The 22172-nt window shown below is 38.0% G+C and overlaps 1 protein-coding gene across 3 annotated transcripts in view; it reads left to right on the top strand.

Annotated features, from left to right (window-relative positions):
* Positions 1-22172, top strand: part of LSAMP (limbic system associated membrane protein) — a 597408-nt gene that overhangs the window by 385270 nt on the left and 189966 nt on the right. For all 3 annotated transcript variants that reach the window (XM_044771561.2, XM_044771559.2, XM_070508918.1), the window contains exon 3: positions 5707-5832. In XM_044771561.2, coding sequence (XP_044627496.1) covers positions 5707-5832 — 126 coding nt within the window. The remainder of the gene's footprint in view (positions 1-5706; positions 5833-22172) is intronic.

The following is a 22172-nucleotide window of genomic DNA, read 5'->3' as shown; positions in this document are numbered from 1 at the left end:
CTGACACCCTAAATAAATTCCAGATGATTTAAAGAGTTCAATGGAAAAAAAAATGAAATAAATCATTTAAAGAAACAGAAATAAACATTTAACTGATTTTATATTAGGAAAGGACCTAATACGCACAGAAGCAATAAAAGAAATCACAAAAGAAAGATCAACAAAGAAATTCAGACTTCTACAAAGCAAAAATGATCATAAAATTAAGAAGTTAGAAATAAATTGGGGAGGGGCCGGCCCAGTGGTGCAGTGGTTAAGTTCGAATGTTCCGCTTTGGCAGCCTGGGGTTCTCTGGCTGGGATCCCAGGTGTGGACATGGCACTGCTTGGCAAGCCATGCTCTGGTAGGCGTCCCACATATAAAGTAGAGGAAGATGGCCACGAATGTTAGCTCAGGGCCAGTCTTCCTCAGCAAAAAGAGGAGGATTGGCAGCAGATGTTAGCTCAGAGCTAATCTTCCTCAAAAATAAATAAACAAATAAAAGAAATTGGGGAAATTGCAAATGACATGGCAACAAAAGGTCAATTCCTTAAGATATGAGGAGCTCTCATTAATAGGTAAGAAAAACAAAATAATCCAGACAAATTGGAGACAAACTGAAACTGGATAGATGGAAAACATCAAATAAATAGTTCATGGCATTACATTTAGGAAAATATAACAAATCAAACTAATATCTTGTGAATAAAAATTATTAGGGAATATATCAGAAAGAAAAAAAACCAAACTACCCAGAGTACTGTGATGACCCAAGAATTGAGCATAAATCAATATTACAGTGATTTAGATAAATAAACAACTTATGTTTGCAGATGCAAATAAGATGATCATGTTAAACAGTATTTCCTAAGTAGTCATCCTTACTTAGAATTAAGATAGAGAAAAATATACTATTTGTAATCACTTTTGCAAAAGTGAATGTGATGTAGAGGAAGGGTTGAGTTTGGGAAACCTATAAACCTTAGGTGTTGGTCCTAGCTCTATAATCCCTTAGCTATGTGATTTTTTTACCCATTTTTGTCCTGTATCTTTATGTCTGTAAAATGACAGTAGTAATAAGAACACTTTTTACCTCCTGGAATCTTTATAAAGATTTTACAAGATAACAGAATAACAACTTTGAATTGCTACTTTAATGATATGTTATCAGCGATGGTGTAAATGTGGACGACATGAATTGCTACAAGAAAGTAGGAAAGAACTGTTAAACCATTGAACTAAAAATGTCACATACAGCGATATTTATATACACACATAAAAAATATGTATGAATGACTCCGCACAGAAAATTTAAAAAGTTAAAACCTGAAAATCTATAATTGAGAAAATTGGACACCAAATTTATCTTGCTTCCTCTGCTCCTAAAACATACAAAATTTTCTCTTCTCCATGGTTAGTTTTTCTCATTAAGAGTCAAAGAAGTTGTTAGTGAAATAGATGACTAGAGGAGTAGCTCAAGAAATATTGATAAAATATGTGTTTTACTGGTTCAAAATAAAAGCTTACTCCTTTCTAACAAAAATTCAATGAGATGACATCCTTGAACTCAGAAAAGGGTTGGAGGGAAAATCTCATTAATTTCTTTTTTCAAACACTCTGGGAGCACCTACCATATTCCAAGTACCTGCTCTGTAAGATTCATTGGTCAAGAAAACAAAGGCCCTCCTGTCTGGCTCTTTCAGTTTAGTGACAGACACAAGTAGTAATCCAGCAATTATGATTCAGGGCTGTGGTAGAGAAACACAGGGCACAGTGTGGCACAGACACCCAGGACGGATTCTTCACCCAATATGGGGCCAGGGGTGCAGTGGGGTAAGGAATGATGGGACAGTCTTCCTGGAAAAAGTGAGAAAGCAAGCTGACAAGCTGAAACTTGAGGGGAAAAGGGGCCAACCACATGAAGAGTTGACAGAAGAATATTTCATGTAGAAAAAAATAGAATGTTAAATGCCTGGGAGTAAATGAAGATGGTATATTCCAGGAACCCACAGTTGTTTGATCTGACTGGATGATACGTTAAAAAGGGAATAGGAAATAAGGCTAGAGAGATAACCAGGGGCCAATCATCAAGTGGCCTATTAAGTCATATTAAGAAGTTTGGATTTTATCTTGAAGGCAATGAGATTAATCAGGGGTTACTATACTCGCATTTGCAATTTAGGAAAAAAATTCTGATTGTAGTGTGGTGAATGAATGACAGTGAGCTTAAGGAGAGGAAAGCTAAAGGCAAAGAAACTAGTTGTAATGTTCTTGCAGTAATTCAGGCAAAAAAAGAAATGTTGATGGCTGGTGGGAATCTGGATTGAGTATAAAGAATGAATGTGAGAGTTATAAATAAAGATGCAAGTCATAGAACTTGAGGGTCCATTTTATATGGTGGCCATAAAGGAAAGGGAGCAGTCAAGGCAGATAACTTTCTTGTTTTGCTTGTGCAACCGTCTGTATGATGACAGTATTCACTAATGTAATGCACAAGACTACAAGTGTTCTGTGGGAAGGGCGATGATGACCTCAGTTCTGACTATTTGGAATCTTGGGTATCTGAGACATTTGACGGAGATGTAGAATAGTCTATTGGAAATGGAGGTATAAAGGTCATGAGAAAAATCTGGGCTACCAGTACTTATTTTAGAATGTCAAGCATGGCCTCAGCTTCTGAAGCTCGAGAGTAGATGAGATCACTCATAGTGAATGGTGTGAAGAAAGAGGACAGTGATCAACCTCTCAGGAACACAGATGTTCAAGGAAAAGGACAAAATAAGCCCAAAAGTTAAACTGTGAAGGGTGGCCAGGGGGCTAAGGGGAAAAACAGTTGAGTTTGGTGACCTAGAAACCAAGAAGAGAAAGGACTGGAAGAAGGAGATTATGGTCAAATAACCTCAAAGCAAAGTCAAATACTTCAGAGAAAAATACAATAATAACAAAAATTGTTCTTTGGATCTAGAAACATGGTTCAAAGAAATTGGTAAGCTTTCTGAGAGTAGTTTCTTTGGAGGTTAATGAGAGAATTTAGGTTGCGCTGAAGGTTGAAGTGTGAATGGGAAATGAAGATGTGATATAGAAAAGTTCCTTGAGGAAATTTGGAGAGGGAGAGGTTGAAAGTTAGTAAGAGGGTAACATTTGGTGACGGATTTCTTTCTAGAGCAAAACAACTACATCATATGTAAATGCTTATGGGAAGAAGCTGGTACAAAGTACAGTAAAGTAGGAAGATAACTGATGGAGTGAAACTCACTGGTAGTGACCCTGAGGAAGGTGGGATACAATGTCAACATGACTTCATTTCTAACTGTTCAACACAAACACTTTCTGCATCTCCAGCATCTGAGATCCAGGACCTGAGTATATTGTCCTTCATTAAGAGAAACAATATGGTTTGGTGGCCGAAAAACAGCCCTGCAGTCAATTATTCTAGATTCTGTTCCTAATTTTATCACCATCTGTCTGTGTAACATTGAGTAAGTGACTCAACTTGCATGCCATGTAAAAGCAAAGTCCTTAGTATATATGCCTCTTATAAAAGAGAGGTCATATGAGTAAATGTTATCCTAGGTAATAACTCTTTGGGGCCTTGATCATTGGAGATTTTTTCTGTTTTGTCAGTTTGCATGCTCTTATATTAGGGATATGGAGTCTGTCCTTCTCTACTTTTTTTTTTTTTTTATCAGAACACATCTGTATTTCTTCTCTCTATGCCATGTCCTTTCTTGCAATTCAGAACTAACCACAACTTGAGTAATGTGAGTTCTTATAATTAACATATAGCCTCCTGTTACAAATTTTAGATTGTTGAGGAAGGCATCTAGGATGTTTAAATTTTGTTCATGGGTTTATATTTTATTAGTTTTTTGGAGATGTTCAGGACCTTAGTTTACTCAGCTGGGTATTAGAAAATGTGAATATTAAACAATAGAACAATAGGACAATCAGGGGCTCTGAGTGCTAAGCCTAGCCATATTTCTTAATGGGATCACCCTTGACAAGCCATTTTTCCTATCTGTGCCTCATGTTCTTCCCTATAATATAGGCGTAACTTTTCAGGTCCTCATTGTAACAGCCTAGGACAATATATTACATATCAATCTATGAATATGAGAAGATGACCCTTAACCCCAATGGCTGAAAGGAGAAATAGAAAATCTATAAATAGAAGTTGCTAAACAATGGGAATCAACTACATTCCATTTTTGCTGTTGGGTTTGATTTGGAATCCCTGGTTCCTACCCAGCGGCCACATAAGGTGTCATTGTGAGAGGAATGTTAAGGTCACAGGAATCCTCATCCCACTTATCTTTGTGACTCTTTGCTCTGGTGAGTTGCCCAAGTACCATCAATGTCTTCTAACAGGGACCTCCAGGGATCACATGGTGCTCAGGCAGCTGCTTCTACAAGCAGAAAATGTTTCTGTTTTATTCATCACTACATAGAGTTCCTAAAGGGCAGGAAGAGTGAGAAAAAATAAGATTTGTTTCTTATTGAAGTCCTTCATGCTCTCTGGTCCTCCTCCCTCTCCCTGACGCATACTTTCTCAGGGAGAGCATAAGCTCCTACGAGTAAAAAAAGGAAAATCACAGTCGAACCATAAACTCTGCTATTTGTAATCAGTGTATAACCTCTGTGACGAAATCTGTGAGTAATTCACTTCCCACTGAAGCCTACCAATATGAGATCTGATGTTGCCGCCCTGAACACTAATGAAGGAAGTCAGGCCGCAGTACAGCTAGCCCTTGGGGACTCATTTCTCACATCACCAAAAAGTAATTTCCATCATTTTTGGCCATCTGGTAGCCTGGATTATGAAGACGAAGTTTCATTCAAGTAGTGCTTAAGAGTGTGGGCCCTGGTGTCTGCCTAGATTCAAATCTGCTTTCTGCCTCTCACCTGACCCCCTCTATGTATCAGTCCCCCAACGGTAAATAAAATCTTCATAGGATATTATTTCCTTATTATAAGGAGTTATTGAGATAATACTTGTAAATAATACCCTCTACTTAGGGTCTTATGTATAGTAAATAAAGTTAGCTATTATTAACTTTTTAGTAGTAGTGATGATGATAGTATTTGAAGTAATAGTAGTATTTTTCTAATGTCTATCTGTCTATGACACAGGCATTATTAATTCAATTTTAAGCTCTAAGGTACATCATCCACCCTGTCACACACCAAGGTGATTGAGGCCAACCAATGGTTTCTTTATGTGGCTAGATTATAAGTAACCAGATAATACGACACCTTAACACTACTGTGCAATCTTATACTAAATAACACTGTTTTTCTTTTCCTAACATTTGGAGGAAAGATTGGGCTATATGCATTTTGTATACATAGAAAATAAATGTAGGTAACATTTAGTGATAAGAAAATTTATTCTTAATATGTATAAATGTGCATGCTCTCTAATATCCAAATAAGGTACATTCTAATCAGAAAAGAGTTAGGACATTTTCATTATATTACTCTGTGTACTTCCTATAGCACTTGGCTGTAGTGGGGAGATCCTCACCTTTTAGTAAGACCCGTGCTTTTCATCTGCTCACTAAGTCTCTAAGGAGTCCTAAAGCACACTGACTTCTTAACACAAAAATTCAAATGATTCAAGTCGTAAAAGCACTTAGGTCAAATCTGCCACTTCAGTTGTGTGGACCAGTGCTCCAAACTTGCTTTTACTGACATGGTTACATATTCTGTTTGGTTTTGTCTTTATAGTTCCACCAAAGATCTCCAACATCTCCTCAGATGTCACTGTGAATGAGGGCAGCAATGTGACCTTGGTCTGCATGGCCAATGGCCGTCCTGAACCTGTTATTACCTGGAGACACCTTACACCAACTGGTAAGTAACCCTCCAGTCTCCAGGATACCACACACTATTTAAAATATCCTCATGCTTCTGAGATTCCACTGGATCCGAAAGGCATGCATGTATCTTGTTATTAAAACACTAATAGAATTGTGACATAAGACTTATTTAGGGTCCTCCCTGGTCTTTGCTAATATGTTCATCTATAAAGTCTACAAACATAGTATTATATTAGAGAGAGAAAGACATAGATAGATAGCTCTTATTTCATTTTCAATAAATACTCTCCCAAGGTGACAAATATAGAAGCATTAAATGCAGTGAATAACTTATTCTGTCTGAAATGTATGCCAGTTTGGTGGTTGAGTGTCTTGGGGCAATGTTTTGTATGGATTAAATTTACATAGTTCTTTGTATTTTTTTGTTTTGTCTTGCTTTTAACTATTGTTTTCTAATATGTAACACTTGGTGAAGAAATCTTTCAGGAATAATATGAAATCGTTTGTGATTTCTAATGCCCTGTCCTCAGCATCTGGCTCTGAGGAGGGGCATCAGGCATGGACTAAGCTGTGTGAGCTCATTATGGATCCCCAGCTATTGATGCTAATTCAGTAAAAGTCAGAAAATCATTTCCCAGGAATGTCTTCTGCATCCTCTCTTCCACCTTCCCACCACCACCACCATAACTGGGTTCTGAGGCCCTGCTGCTTTTTGAGCTCCATTTAAACATTTTACCAAATTATTTAGGATTAACTGCATGCATACTCCCTTGCTCTAAAGATTACATTTTCTTGTATGCAAAACCATAGCCTGCTATTTAATTTTTCTGGAGAGATGAGCTGTGGATCAATTATTCTTATAAAATGTCATGTATTTTGGTAGATATCCCCCAATGTTTAACTAAGTTATATCTGAATTCTCTTAAAGTTTCCTCCTATAAGCATCTAGAAATTTAACATACAACGTATTCATTTTGGAATGACGACCAAGAAAAGCTGTTGTGCAAAGCTAAATATGCAATAGGAGCTATCCTGAGATATTTCTAAAAGGCCAGGGTGGTGCTTGGTTATAGCGTCTTTAAAAAACTGTATTTTGTAGACTGAGAATATGGGCCTCCATTTTGGGTTAGCCCTCAAATTAATTTCTCACGTGAAGTTTGGACCAACTTATGGAATGGTTCCTTATATAGGCAGCTGTTCTTATTAGAAGCTTCTATTTTCTTAAGAGAGTGTCACTCAAAACTCATCCTTATTGTTAATGCATGTGACTTGTCATTTATTGATAATATATAGAAGCAGTAAATGAGGTACTTGTTTGGGAAATCACCCTCAAGCTCACTTCCTCTCGGACCCATTTTATACCTCATATGGAAAAAAAATGCATATGGAGCATTATCTGCAGTGTGAACCTCTGGATATCACATACCTTTCCTATGGATTAAATTAAACCTGAAGACCACATTCTATTCGGATGGAATTATATTATCTCCCAATCCCACCTCACCTACCCCCATCCCATGCAGAATTCCTTTTACTGAATGACAATTTGGTATAAAAGTTTTGACCCATATTTAAAGATGTAAAAGAAGATATCCTCTAAAATCATTGCATTTTCTATAGTGTTGTTTTTGAGAGATTGTTAATTTTATTACAAGTTTCCTTTTGAAAGGACCCTCTGAGGAAATTCCTCTTTATTTTCAATATTTCTATTGTCCTTTTTCCAATCGATGGTTAGTTTTTATGAATGAGCTCAGTGAATTTTTATAAACGATCATGAGTCCTTGATTGTATTGACTATTACCAAACTTAGAGCCAAATTTATGGCCCAATCTGTAAAAGAATATAAGAAATCATATATAAGTTGTAGGTTAATAAATAGATTTTAAACTATGTGGGATTTTCTGACATCAAATCCATAAACAGACCAAATTGTTGCTTTCATCTTGCTTCCTTGCCATTATTTTTATATCTCACCTTTTCTAATTAATTTAAATATCTATATAAATATATTACTTATAATCTCAATTTTTTGTGGAAGAAGTGGTAGATAAAAGAAAGAAAAAAGGAAGATAGATTATATTCAAGTTCTAATCAAGGAATGAACCCTATTAATAAAAAGTCTTTATTTCCTTTGGTACACTATTGACTAGTAATAGTTTTTTTTCAGGGAAAAATAGTATTGGTGAGCTGAACCCAAAGACATATTCTTTTTTACCCATAGCGTTCAGGAAAATAATGAGATAGAATCAGGGTTTCAAAGTCTTTCCAGGCTTGGTCTAGGAGTTAAGATTTTCATGGCTAACTCTAGTAAACTTTTTAATGACAATGTTCATATGACTTGAACCTTGAATAACCTGGTTACCCATGATGTTTCAAGTCAATAAAAGACCAGAGGGCAAGCCAGATCTTCCAGAGTAAAGGTAACATTTACATACACTCAGAGAACCTTAGAGACTTCAAAATCAACTGGAAAAATAAGTGTACTCACAGGGATTCCCAATAGTCAGGCCAGGGGTCGGCAAGCTACAGTCCCTCGGCCAAATTCAGCCTGCCCCACTTTTGTACTGCCTGAAAGCTAAGAATGGTTTTAAATGGTTGGAAAAAATAAAAAGAAGAATTCTACTTTTGGACATGCAAAAAATATATGATATTCAAATTTCAGTGCCCATAAATAAAGTTTTATCAAAACCCAGCCATGCTCATTTGTTTACATATTATCTATGGCTGCTTTTGTTCCAAAACAGCAGAGTTAAGTAGTGGCGACAAAGATGGCTTAGCCTTCAAAGCCTGAAATATTTTCTGTCTGGCCCTTTACAAAATAGTTTGCAGACCCATGCTCCAGACTGTGGCTTGGGGCACAGGACAGGGATTTTCTGCTCTCATCTATGACTCCACGGAGCATTAGGGATATTCTCCATTAAGTTCCTAAAGGCATCTCAAGGGAAAGAACTTTATTCTTCCATAATCCTCTAGCTAGGCTCTCTCTGTGGGTCAAATTCTATTCTGGCACATGCAAAACTAACTCCCTGCTGCATTCCCAGACTCAAGGGCAGGCTCCAATTCTCCCTTACAACAGATATTAATTCCCAAGTCTGCTCTTTCATCTCTTTCACATCTGACCTAAATAACCACCTGATCATCATCATATTCCTGGTGACAGGAGAGAAAATTTTCCTTTACTGTTCTACAAAGGCAAGTAGGATTTTTGTGTGTGTGCGTGTGGTTTTTGTGGGTTTTCTCCCTTCTTTTCAAAATTTGGAAACAGGGGGTGATTCTTTTCAACCTCTAAAGCAAAGCCTTTCTTGGAGATACCCAAAGAAGAGGCTCTGCTCCCTGTGTGACAGCAAAGCTACCTGCAACTCATGGCCGTGTGAGCAAAAAAATCCAGCTAGCTTTGTTCAATTATTAATTGTGGTTTCAATGGTACAGAGTGTGACTGCCTTGCAGAGGAAATGTACCTGTAATTAGCTCGACCCCATGGGGACATCGAGCCCTGAAAGGGGGAAGATTCCACGTAAGGTTCACAGGTACCTGACTATCTGTCATTTGATGACACGAGGAGGAGGACGGAAAGAGGGTGCAAGGTATGTTTTATGAGGAGAAGAATATTTTTTACCTCTTAATTCAAATCTATCTTTTTTTGTTATTGTTGGGCCATTTTGTTTCTCTTTCTTTTGACACCTGAAATTTCTTTTTCAAGTATACTACAAGTGTTTTTAAAGAGGGAAATTAGAAGAATGATGAATCTTTCATATGTACAAAATCAAAATATATAGCTGACATAGATGGAAGAGAAGCAACTGGTGCATTCCGTGGTTGCAGTTGTTTGATTTCTGATTTCTTAATTTTTCTCTCTTCTTCAGTTATTCTATATAGTCAAAATGATGCGTCACGTATGTGGTTGTTAAATGTGACCTATTTTCTCCCTTAATTAAGTTAGACTTTCATAATCCTGTAACTCCCAGAGGGCAATTGCACCGTAACATGTATTTTCTATGGAGTGTTTGATCTCCCTTCTGTGAGCAGCGCTGCTCCCATCTTCATTTTACTTTGTTTCTAAATCTTTCTTTGCATATTCTAGAGGAAGTCTCTTTCTCAAGTATGCCTCATGTGGTGTCAGGATTGCTCAGGGTTACAGAAAGAGTTTCTATGCATTCCATTTCTACAAACGTTTTTACAACCTCTGTAGCTTTCTATACCTGAAAAAAGAAGGCACATGGATGATTTAGCCCTTTGGGCTGAGAATGACATAGGAGGTGCTGCACAATTCTCTTGTCTAAGCCAGAGGCCGGATTTCACATCAACACAGAGTATAGAAATCTCACTTAAGAAATATTTTGTATTTTTATCAGGTGAGTGGGAAAACATTGCGCTGGGAGGAGCTAAGAGGATTCCAGAGGGTCTGAAATCCCATTTCTCATTGGATGTTGGGTTTTAATCACTGTATTTGAAATTCCCTTTCAATTCATTCCAAGTCTGAACCCTTGCCAGATGGTACTCCTTTTTTTTTTTTTAAGATTGGCACCTAAGCTAACATCTGTTGCCAATCTTCTTTTTTTTCTTCTTCTTCTCCCCAAAGCCCCCCAGTACATAATTGTATATTCTAGTTGGAGGTCCTTCTGGTTGTGCTATGTGGCACGCCGCATCAGCATGGCCTGATGAGTGGTGCCATGTCCACGCCCAGGATCCAAAGCTGCGAAACCCTGGGCTGCTGAAGCGGAGTGCGAGAACTCAACCAGTCAGCCATGGAGCCGGCCCCCCAGATAGTACTCTTGAACTCCGTTAATGCTATAGCTCCATCTGTCTTACTTCTAATTTTATAACTCAACCAATTATTAATATGTTGAGCCTAGATTCTGCCCTCATGGTTTGGAGGAAATATATAATGTTAAACTAAACTCATTTCTTTAAGTTGAATTCCAGAAGTACATGTTGCAAGTAACTATCATCATCTCTTTTTAGTTAGCATTTAAGAATTAGTATGACATCACATTTCACACAGAGAACATATGATCTACAGTTTAAGTTTCAGGAACTTCTTTCTCTGTGTTTTCTTGTATGTACTTTCCAGAAAGTTCCGTGAGTCAATCTTGGTAGTATATGTATGTGGGAGAACTAAACCTGTGCACTTTGCAGGTAAAGGGTTTTGACTACATAGTGACAATTTAAATGAGATTAATGGTTCAACCTGTTCTACTGATTGCTGTCATTTATTCCTTGCATTTTTATTTTTTAATATCTCACCTTCCCCTTACAGAGAGCAGAAAATAAAGAAAAATCTTATGTTTTCTTTTTATTGTCTTACTTGTGTATTGGTTTTAAAATTGTCTTCCACCAATACAAATTATATTCAGATTAATCTTGATCTGTATCTCACGATTTGTTATTTTGACAAGAGATGTTTATAGAATGCCCACTCTGTAAAAGGACAAAGTAAAGAGGGAGACAGACATGGTCCCTGCACAAATGGAGCTTATAGTTCAACAAGAAAGCAGAGCATTAAACTAATAATTGCATGAATAACCACTTAATTAGATTTGTATAGTATAAAGGAAAATTATAGCATTCAATAAGACCATAAAACAGGGCCATATAGCAAAATCTGCAAGGCCAGCAAAGCTCCCCTGAGGGGAATTTATGCTGATATCTCAAGGATGACTAGGACTTGGCCAAGAAAATAAGGGAGGGAAGAGTATCCTAGGCAGAGAAAAAGCGTATGTAATAATGCATTTAAGAATTCAGGCGAGCATCTATATATGAAACTATGTTAGTGTTTAGTTATGCTACTTTTTAAAATTTTTAAATCTTTTTTTCGCACACGTTATTTCTTTTTTACTTTTTAATATTCTTGTTTTCCCTTTTCAAAGAGCAGAAAAATTTTGCTATGCTTTCTTTTCAGTACCTTACTTGCATATTGGATTTAAATATACAATGTAGCATATACCAGTATATATATTTTCCCATTGAAGCAAGTATATAGACTGTTATCTGTGTGTGTGTGAATATCTTAAATTTGGATCAGAAACATATTCTTTCCACAAACAGATGATTCCATAATAGCTTAATCTAGTAAAGATGAACTCTTTTTCAGTAACCTTATTATTAAAACAAATGGATAATTTAGAAAATGAAGACTACTAGCCTCCAAACCTTAAAAATCTTGGAGAGACTCACAATAGCTGCCACTGTCAACCTTTAAGCCATGGGAGGATCTCCACAACCAGTTGTGCTGGCCATTCTCGTGAGTGTTGGACAAATGTCCAACCACCATCTCAGTACTCTACTGTTACCCTACCCAGATCTGTCATCAGATCCCCAGAATACTCTTTCTGAAGAGAAATGAACCACCCTAGATGTGTCCTTGGGGGACTAGCTTAGTCTTAAGTGCTCCAGAACATTTTGGAAGCTTGAGTGGGGTCGGGGGGTGGGCAACAGCTTAATCACAAACTTTGCACATGGCCCAGTAGAACAGACATAGAGTCCACATCTCTCAGCATCTCACCACTTCAAATACTCTTTCCCATAATTCCAAATGTCTTCTAATATTTAAAACAGGTCTAAAGATAGAGTCTTTGTCAAAGTTATCATGAGAATTAATAGAGAACATGTAGTCAAAGATCTTAGTAGAGCATTAGCTATTATTGATATTCTTATGTTTATGATTTATTTTAATTATTTATCCATACATCAGCTTACCATAGTGATAATTTGGGGGAAGATTGATAATTTGAAAACCACCTCAATATCATCTTTATCCAGGTTTATCGTCCGTTCCAACACAACAACCAGGGAAATTTTAAAAAGGTTCTTATCAAGGCCAATCTTAATATGTTATATCTTATGTTGCATTTCATCTCAACATACCCACTTGAGGTTTTTCTTTTTCAAAAGGAAATGACAACCTCTTGTTAGAGAGAGATTTTCTAGCCTGGCTTACTCATGTGTCCATGCTTCTCCTAGAAGACGGTTTTTCTACAGTCTGGCGATGTTACAGCAAATACTTTATTATCTGTAACTACATAGAACCTAGGGTTGTAAATTACAATGCTTATTTTATTACAAAATTGGTGTTTTAGGCAGTGATTGTACTGTGACACCAACAAGTGACCTGCAATGTTTAGGAGGAAGCCACTGAATAGTTACAGAGGGGCTACTCAATAAAAACAAAATAAAGAGAAAATAATAAATTATAGTTTTTTGGAGAAGCATATTAAAAAGATCAAAGTAATCATTAAATTGTTGAAATGACAGATATTAACATAACGATTCATTAAAATAAATGCAAGTTGATTTACTTAGGAGCCAAACAAACCACTAGAGCAGAGGAGACAATAGGTCTCATAATGTCTTTGATGTGGCTCACTTACACAAGAAAAAGTCAGGTTAGGTTATATAAATCTTGTGGACCACCTACAATTAACTTTGGGATCTTGACTATGGATGTCAGCTGGGATCTATCCTAATACCCTCCAAAAGATGTCTGACTTAGGTCCTTGATAAGGAGGGCAACACTAGCTCCCATGGATCAAGGCGTTTAACTAGGGTGGTCAGAAGCAAAGAGCCCAGAGGACAAATTCCAAGAGATGCTCAGGTTGGAGACAAAAATTGTCTAAGCCAGAAACTTCATAGTGCTCCTGGCTTCTTTCTCTTCGCTTTCCCTAGCAATGATTCATTCGACCCATTGTCTTGATTCTACTTCCTTAATAGCTACCAATTCATTCCCCTTTCCCTATTGTCACTGTCACAATGTAGGTAAACCAATATTTTCTCTCATCTGTATTTCAACAGTTTTCCAATTATACCCCTTGCTGCTAGATATTTACCCTTACTACAAAAATACTATTTTAAATACAAAAAAAATAGTCAAGTTAATTTTCCTGCTTAATTTCTCAATTCTTCAATGCCTTTGGGATAAAGTTCAAACTACTTAGCATGGCATTAAAGCCCTTCATTCAACTTATTCTCCTATTCCTAAGTCTGTAACCATTCAGATTTATGCAGTAGATAGATTATACTAAAAATTAGATGTCAAGAATATGCCTTGTCAACTTGCTTTTAACCCTTGACACATCCTGGTTTTCTCCTTTCTTTTTTTTTTTTTTTTTGAAGGAAGATTAGCCCTGAGCTAACATCTGCCACCAATCCTCCTCTTTTTGCTGAGGAAGACTGGCCCTGAGCTAACATCCATGCCCATGTTCCTCTGCTTTCTATGTGGGACACCTACCACAGCATGGCTTGCCAAGCAGTGCCATGTGCGCACCCGGGATCTGAACTGACTAACCCCAGACCACCAAAGCAGAACACACAAACTTAACCACTGCTCCACCAGGCCGGCCCCCTGGTTTTCTTCTTGAACCATGATTTCTCATCCTACCTGTATCATCATTTTGCCAGTATAACTTCTTTCAAGACCTTCAAGATGATACTTCCTCCAGGAAGCTATATCACAGAACTAATAAAATTGCATTATAATTATGTGCAATCTCTAAATTGTAAGATCTATAAAAATACAGAAACTACGCCCTACTCATGTATATTCTCAGCACATTGCTTAGCATATTACAAGTGCTCAATCCATCAATCAATTAATTGAGCTATTCACTTAAGGGCTTTATAAAAATTAGTGCTGGGAAATAACTCACATCATGGTGTAAACCAAATACACATTTGATAAGTAATTAAAGCATGAATGAATGGAAAACAAATTGCAAATGACACAATAGAATTATAGAACTAAGGCTATTCACCTCATTAATTTTCTGTGAGAAGTTTTGGAAATTTTAGGAAAGTCCTCTGTCTAGGTCCTACCCAGATCCTTTTTCCTTATGTTTCACTCATGTGCTGATTCACTTCTGTCTGACTCATAACATTATCGACTAGGCTACAGAGAATGCTCTGAAATCTTCACATTCTTGTATCAGATCCTTTGCTATTCTCTTTATCACTCATTTATCATCAGCAATTGCTCTCCTTCTCAGCAGTTATCACATTCAGTAATTGTCTTAACCATTTGTTTACTTTTGTACTGTCTATCTTGCTCATGCAAGCAAGGACATACGTGTCCTTAGTTCCATTGTAGTGCCTAGCATAGAGTAAGTGCTCAGTAAAAATTTATTGAATGAACAAATGAATTACTTATTCCAGATAAATGTCAGACTCTCTGTTAGAACCTGCTTACAGTTTAGGCTTTAAGAACAGAGTCTTCATAAACTGTAGTTTTGCTTTATTACATAATATGCATCTCAATTATATAGGACATTTTCTTTCTATAAGATACTCTGCGAAATGTCTGCTGCAGGTTTCTGTATCTGGGAAGGAATTTTTTTAATATGTTTGGCAACAGTGCTTTCAGCACTATCACTCCAACGAACCAGTGCTATAATAGGGGTTGAGGCTTGGGGTTCGAGGATTGGGCGGCAGAAGTTCAGGCCCACTTGGTTTTGGTGATAGAGGACAGTTCACAGGTTGAGTCAACCTGAAAAAGGAACCTCCTTTGCAGAGCTGTAAGTTTTATAATACCTTCTGTGATTCAATATAAACCATCTCTTTTGGCTGTAGCCACCTGTTGCATAATTTTCATCTCCACTACTAGATAATCCATGGGATTTCCAGATCTTGCTGATCATCAGAATTGCCTATCAGCAAAGTTATTAAAAACACAGATTAGCTGGCTCACCCCACACAAATCATCTCTTTTGGTGAATTCTGGGATTCTGAGGAGTAAAGCCTCCCAGCGAGTCAGATGACCAGTCAGGTGAGCAGAATGATGACTATGAAAGCACAGGAGGGCAAAAACGTCTAAAGGAGTGTTTCTCCCACTTTGTTGTGCGGGAAGATCATCTGGAGAATCTTGTTAAAATGCAAATTCGGATTCGCTGGGTCTGGGATGGGGCCTGAAATTCTACCTTTCTAAGAAGCACCCAGGTAATATTGGCACTGTCAGTCCATGGGCCACATTTTAAGCATTATTCTGGATCTTGAGATCAAAGTAAGTTGGAAGATTTAGGGGATGTATAAATAGCCTAGCCCAGAGAAACACTTTGGTAAGTCCTACAATGTGCACAGTATTCGCCAAATATGGTTACAATGTTTTCTATTTTAATTTCTCTGATCTACCCTAGAGATTCAGAGATGGTTCAGAGAATAATAAAAGTTACTCTGGTTTTGAGAAATAGAACTGATCCTTGCCTATCCAGGTTGGACCATGATCAACAGAATTGGCATCAACTTGGAGCTTTATAGAAATGCAGAATATAAGGCCCCGATGCAGACTCACTGAATCAGAATCTGCATTTTATCAAGATCCTCAGGTGGTTTGTATGCACATGAAACTTTGAAAAGCCTGGACTAGAGGTGAAGAATCTTTGTGTGCCAAGAAAGCGTTTTTCCTAAGTGTTTGAAGTATAGAAATTAAAGAACTTTCTCCAGTTTCCCACTGTCTAGTAATCCTAAACTTCATCCCCACCTACCTTCCCTCAAAATGCATTCCTATCAAGAAAATAGAGAAAAAAGGAAAAAATCTGTGGTAGGAGTGGGGTGGAGTTACAATACTATGCCATTGACTATTTATCCCTTGGAAAGGAGAGCATCTGGTGCTTTATCCACTACATCAGATGCTGCTGTTAAATATTGCAGGAAAAATTTAGCCCAGTGTATGAAGAAATACTGTCTGAATGACAGTAGCCACTTTTCTCATCATCTTTTATAATGGCTTTATCTGCAAAATGTAGGCAATAATATGTGCCCTGCCTGCCTCAGGCTGTTGCTTTGAGGGATCAAATAAGATAATGAATATGAAAGTAGTTTGATAAGTGTAAAGCTCTTTACAAATGTAAGGGATTAAGAGGAAGAGTGACTTGGTGGAAAGAATGCAGACTTTAGAGTCAGAAAGCCTGGGTTCGAGTCTCTGCTCTCCACCGTTTACTTTCTTGGGGGTTTTGGTGAGTCCTTCAAGTTCTCTACTTTCCACCTAGAAAATATGAATATAATGCCTGCTCACTTACTAGCATTCCTGTGTTGTCTCAAGTGAGATAACGTATTTGAAAATGATTGATTAATGATAAAGCATTATTCAAATGCTGTTTGTTGTTACTATTATCTTAGATTCTGCAATGCAAAATATAGACAAATTACAATAGTCATTTTGGTTAGGTAGTAGAAAAGACTAGCTGTAAGACTATGAAGCACTCCATTTGACCAAAATAGGTGATAAAACCAGAGTCTATAGATAGTCTAAAGCAGTAGTTCTCAGAGTGTGGTCTCCAAACCAGCAGCATCAGGATCACCTGGGAACTTAGAAATGCAAATTAGGGGACTCCACGCTAGACCCACATGAATCAGAGACATGAGGCCCCATGATTTGTAGCTTAACAAGCCCTCCAGATGATTCTGGGGCACAATAAACTTAGAGAATCCTGTACTAAAGAAAACACATCTTTTTGAGATAGTTAAGATTGTGCGCTATTTTTACCAAGCACAACTACAGGAACACTTGAGATTCGTTCTGTATGAGAAGAAGTCAATAGGAAATATTTTGATGACCTGGTGTCTATGTGTGTGTGTGTGTGTGGTATGTGTTTAAAACTATTTGATATCTACATACTCTATCACATTTCTCCGGTTAGAGTTTCCATCACTTTAGATGAAGAGGTTCAGAAGTAACAATTGCATAGTAATTCCCACTTTGTCTTTTTCCATCTACAGTCTAATGATATTTGAGGCTAACATATCGCTTAAAACGTGCACGCATTTCTGAAATCCTCATTTTTTTCTAGGCCTGTTCCTTTTCAAGTCTCCCAGTACACTGAGGCTGCAATTAATTCTAATAAAACAGAGAAACCTCTATAGGTAACTCAAATGGAGTCGAACTGCCCACAACAGACATGCCAATGAAATTACCCTGTGTTGCTTAAGAAACATTTGGGAGAAGCAGGCTCCTTTACAAAAAATACCTCCCATAACTTTTATGTGTCATCACCTACCTTCATTATGGATCAAATCAGATATTCTTCTCAAGCGGGTCGACAACTCAAAGTCCAGAAGGCTCCGTGAAGTCACGTGATTGTTAAATTCTGACTTAGTCCGCTGTTGACTAAAGTGTTAAAATCTGACGAAGGGAAGGGAAGAGAAAAAGAAAAAAAAAACTTTAATAATTTAGTTGGCAAATATCAATGCAAATCAGATCTAATTCTTCAAGGTATTCTAGTAATAAAAACTGAAATGTCAGTCTTTGAATGACGTCAGTTTTTTTTTTTCTTTTTAATTTTTTTGGCCTGGTCACTAAGGCTTTCTGCTGTTTTTGCTGTGGAAAGAGCAATCCAGATCAGGGAACAAGGGATTTGAAAAGCAGACGAGAATATAGTTACTGAAAGTTAGTCTTCATAAGGCAATCCAGGAGACATTTTGCATTTTAAAAACTTCCTGCTACCCAAAAAATCAATAAATGAATAAAGCCATGGGAAAATTGCTTCAAATTGCAACAAATTACAAATTCCAGAATTTCATCTTAGAACAAAAGTCATTCCAAATAGAACACATGGTGTTGAGGACTTAGCTGCCCATAGCTTGGGGTCATTTCGTATGGACATAGAAGTGAGCAGTTCTTTCGGTAGCTCTGCAATTTAGACAGCTTACCTTAGGAGCCATCTCGGGGAAGGTAGGTGGATTGCCCTTGTTCCTTCAAGAGAGAAGAGGTAGACGTCTTTTATTTTCCAAGAAAGTAATTGTTGTAACTACTCTTGCTGCACCTGTAATGACTTCTATAAACACACTTATTTTTTTAAACTGTCCCTACAATATATTAGTCAGCTTGAGCTGCCATAACAAAGTGCCATAGACTGGGGGGCTTAAACAACAGAGATTTATCTTCTCATAAGTCTGGATGCCAGAAGTCCGTGGTCAGGGTGCAGCATGGTCAGGTTCTGGTGAGAGCTCTCTTCCTGGGTTTTAGACAGCTGTGTGCTCACCAGACCTGTTCTTTGTGTGTGAACAGAAAGGGAGAATAAGCACACTCTCTGGTGTTTCTTCTTATAAGGGCACTAGTCCCACCATGAGAGCTACACCCTTATGACCGCATCTAAACCTAACTACTTCCCAAGGCCCTATCTCCAAATACTGTCACACTGGGGCTTAGGGCTTCAGCATATGAATTTTGGGGAAACACAGTGTAGTCTGGGGCATATAGTGTCTGATCTCATGATGCTGACCACCAGGATCATCTGTCTTTCTTGGAGCTCCTGGGTCACAGACTTGCAATGGCTGTGCTCTCATGTCTTTTTTTTAGGACTGGATATATCCTGGAGTTAAATCCTCTCTTAAACTCAGGATATGCAGCCATGATCCAGAGACCAAATGGGAATGGCATTACTGCTCTATTGCTTGCTCTCTCCCCTGAGTCCAAATGTCCTGTCAATAGAGGAAGCCCCAGGTATCTTCTCCATAATGCCAAAGAACTAGTAGGAAACCCAAAGCATGTCCTCTTCAGTTATTCCTGTAACACTGCCAGGCCAGGCCGAAAGGAAAATCTTTTTTAAGTATACGTGAGTAGCTATAACTCTCTACCCTTGACAGGTCTCTTACTGTTTGTTGCTAGAGGAGATCATTCCCCAGGAATGTTTAAGCACTCTAAGGTCTCCACAGCAGGCTGACTCAGCTGCTGGGTGTCAGAGTGGATCAGCGGCTCTGCTGAGGCTAGCGTACAGTGTTGCTAAGCCTTTAGGAATGTATGTGAATCTTCACTCAGATCTATTTCTTGTCCATGGTGTTTTTCTGCCAAGGAAGTGTCTGGCAGCAGCAGTAACTTATTCTCTCGTGCTGTGTAAGGGTGGGTGATTGGTGACTGGAGGCAGTACAGAGGGCTGCTACCATGGGCAGCCTGTAAACACTGCATCCAGCTTCTGACCCAATCCTAATTAGAGCCTTCTCTTGGAGACAGGCTAAGGGTTGTCTTATTAGATCCAGAAGATCCATTTTTGATCTCAGCTGGTACCTTTCTGGGTTGGAACAGATTCTCATTATTTATCAAAACACCAAGATAAGGAGCTGGTTCCCTTTCTTTGGGGCTTCTGTCTCATGTGAGAAAGTTCTGTGAGATTTAGACCAACAAAAATGATTATTCAGGTCGGTTCTCACCACATGTGCTGTTACTATTACTGTTATTGCTACTACTACCACCACCACTAGTAACAATCTCACTAATTTCAACGGCTATGTTTAATGATGGGGTGCCTACTCCATGCCAGGCATGTCCATGGTGTTCAGAATTTGCAATTGATAATTTTTATAGGAGCTACTGGCCAATGATCCATGAGTGATTCCGTGAATTTCCAGAACCCATTCCTATCTCAAGCCCAGAGCTCTACAGGCAATCACTTATGAATTAAGAACTGGGCCGGAGACCATTGCCAAAAGGGCATTCTTGGCTTTGATCAGGGACAGAGTAAAATCGGCCAGATATTAATAGGTTCTCTAAGTAAATTTGTCTCCCTGTTGTCCTTTCATAAGAGACCAACCAAACATGCAACAAGTGATATAAAGATTATATATATATATATGTATGCGCCTACATCATATATATACATTTATATATATACACACACATTTTCTTATACTATTTGTATGAATTTGATATTATTGGACCTTTCAAGTTTTTAAAAATAAATATTCCAATACCTTGTGATTTCTCAGTTTGCATCAGTAAGAAACTAAGGTACAAAACTGCATTCCTGACACCCAGTTGCAGTCACCAATCACACAGATTTCCTTAGTCATATTTGTCAAACTATCTTGATATCTGCACAGTCAAAATACATCTGTGTATTAGTTTTCTAGGGCTGCCCCAGCAAATTATCACAAGCAGGGTGGCTTAGAACAACAGACATTTATTCTCTCAGAGTGTTGGAGGCCAGAAGTCCAGAATCAAAGTGTTCGCAGGGCCACACTCCCTCTGAAGGCTGGAGGGGAGGATCCTTCCTTGCCTCTTCCAGCTCCTGGTAGCTCTTGGTGCTCCTTGGCTTGTAGCAGCATAGCTCCAGTCTCTGCCTGTGTCCTCACATGACCTTTTCTTCCATGTCTCTGTGTCAGGGTGTCTCAAACCTCCCTTTCCTTTCTCTTATAAAGGTACCAGTCCATGGATTTAGGTTCCACCCTAAATCTTGCATGATCTCATCTTGAGATCCTTAAATAAAATATCCCTGTAAAGATCCTTTTTCCAAATAAGTCACACTCACTGGTTTTTGGGCTTAGGACTTGGTCATATCTTTTGGGGGCTACCTATTCAAGCCATGACAATCTGCTTTGCAGAGAAAACAATTAGAGAATAATGAAATTCAAATGGAACAAACCCAAATGGCTTTTGAAAGGCAAAGTGTGGGAAGCTCTGAGTATTGCTATGTTCAAATCAAATGTAATTAGATCTTGCCTTTATTATCAAGTAATAGGAGAAGAAGAAATTTTCTATACTGCACAGTTCTCAAGTTTACCTATAAAGGCAAAGGTCTTTATAGAAAAACATAAAGGATTATTGCTAAGAGAATAAAATTAGGAAGCAAGCTAACATGGGTTTGAATTTTAGATATGATTTGCTAACTACATGACCATTGGAAATGACTTCCTTCACTCATAAAATGACCTACAAAATAGGGGGATAATATGACTTTACTGTTGTGGAAATTAAAGAGAACATGTTCATAAGGCCTTTCCCACAGTTCCTGCCTGTTGAAATTTTAATAAAGAAGGTTGCTATTTTTGTTTCATTAAAATTTCTAATGGAAAAAAGGGTGATCTGTGTGCAAAGGCACCAGTCCACAAGCGACCATGCCTGTATGAAGAGCTAAAAAAAAAAGAAAGAACCCAGCTAACAATAATACATTTTCATCTTTCCTTTACTGCAGTGTTTTAGCTATAGAGGAACTTTTCCCTGTCTTAACTGGGCTTGAACACAGTGAAATGATGGATCTTGTTCCTTCAAACATTGCTTAGAATAGACCTGTCAGGTGTCCTATTTAAACCCTAACGATTTTGCAAATGGCAAAGCTTATGAAACACCCAAAATTGAGGCAAAAAAGAAATATGCAACATAATTCAAAGGCAAGCAGCCAATGTGAGTTTAGGGCAATGGGTGAACAGAGAGGATGTTTGTCTACAGTTGAGAAACAGAAGCCCCATCTGGCTTGACTTATGTGAACTTTCTTCCTGCCTGAACATTTTGTCCACACAGCTGTAACCTCTACTACCCCTTGACTAGTGTCTCTCTCATAACTTTAGTCGTGACTTTCCCTTATTCTCCAGGTGCACTGGGATCTTTTTTCCAAGGGATACAGTCCTCTTCTAGCAATGCACAGAGGGATGTAGGGTGCACAGTGTAGCTGGGCAGGC

The sequence above is a fragment of the Equus asinus genome, chromosome 5 (assembly GCF_041296235.1).
Source record: "Equus asinus isolate D_3611 breed Donkey chromosome 5, EquAss-T2T_v2, whole genome shotgun sequence".
In the NCBI taxonomy this organism is placed as follows: domain Eukaryota; kingdom Metazoa; phylum Chordata; class Mammalia; order Perissodactyla; family Equidae; genus Equus; species Equus asinus.
Note: the sequence above shows the minus strand (reverse complement) of the source record. Positions and strands in the feature narration are given on the sequence as shown.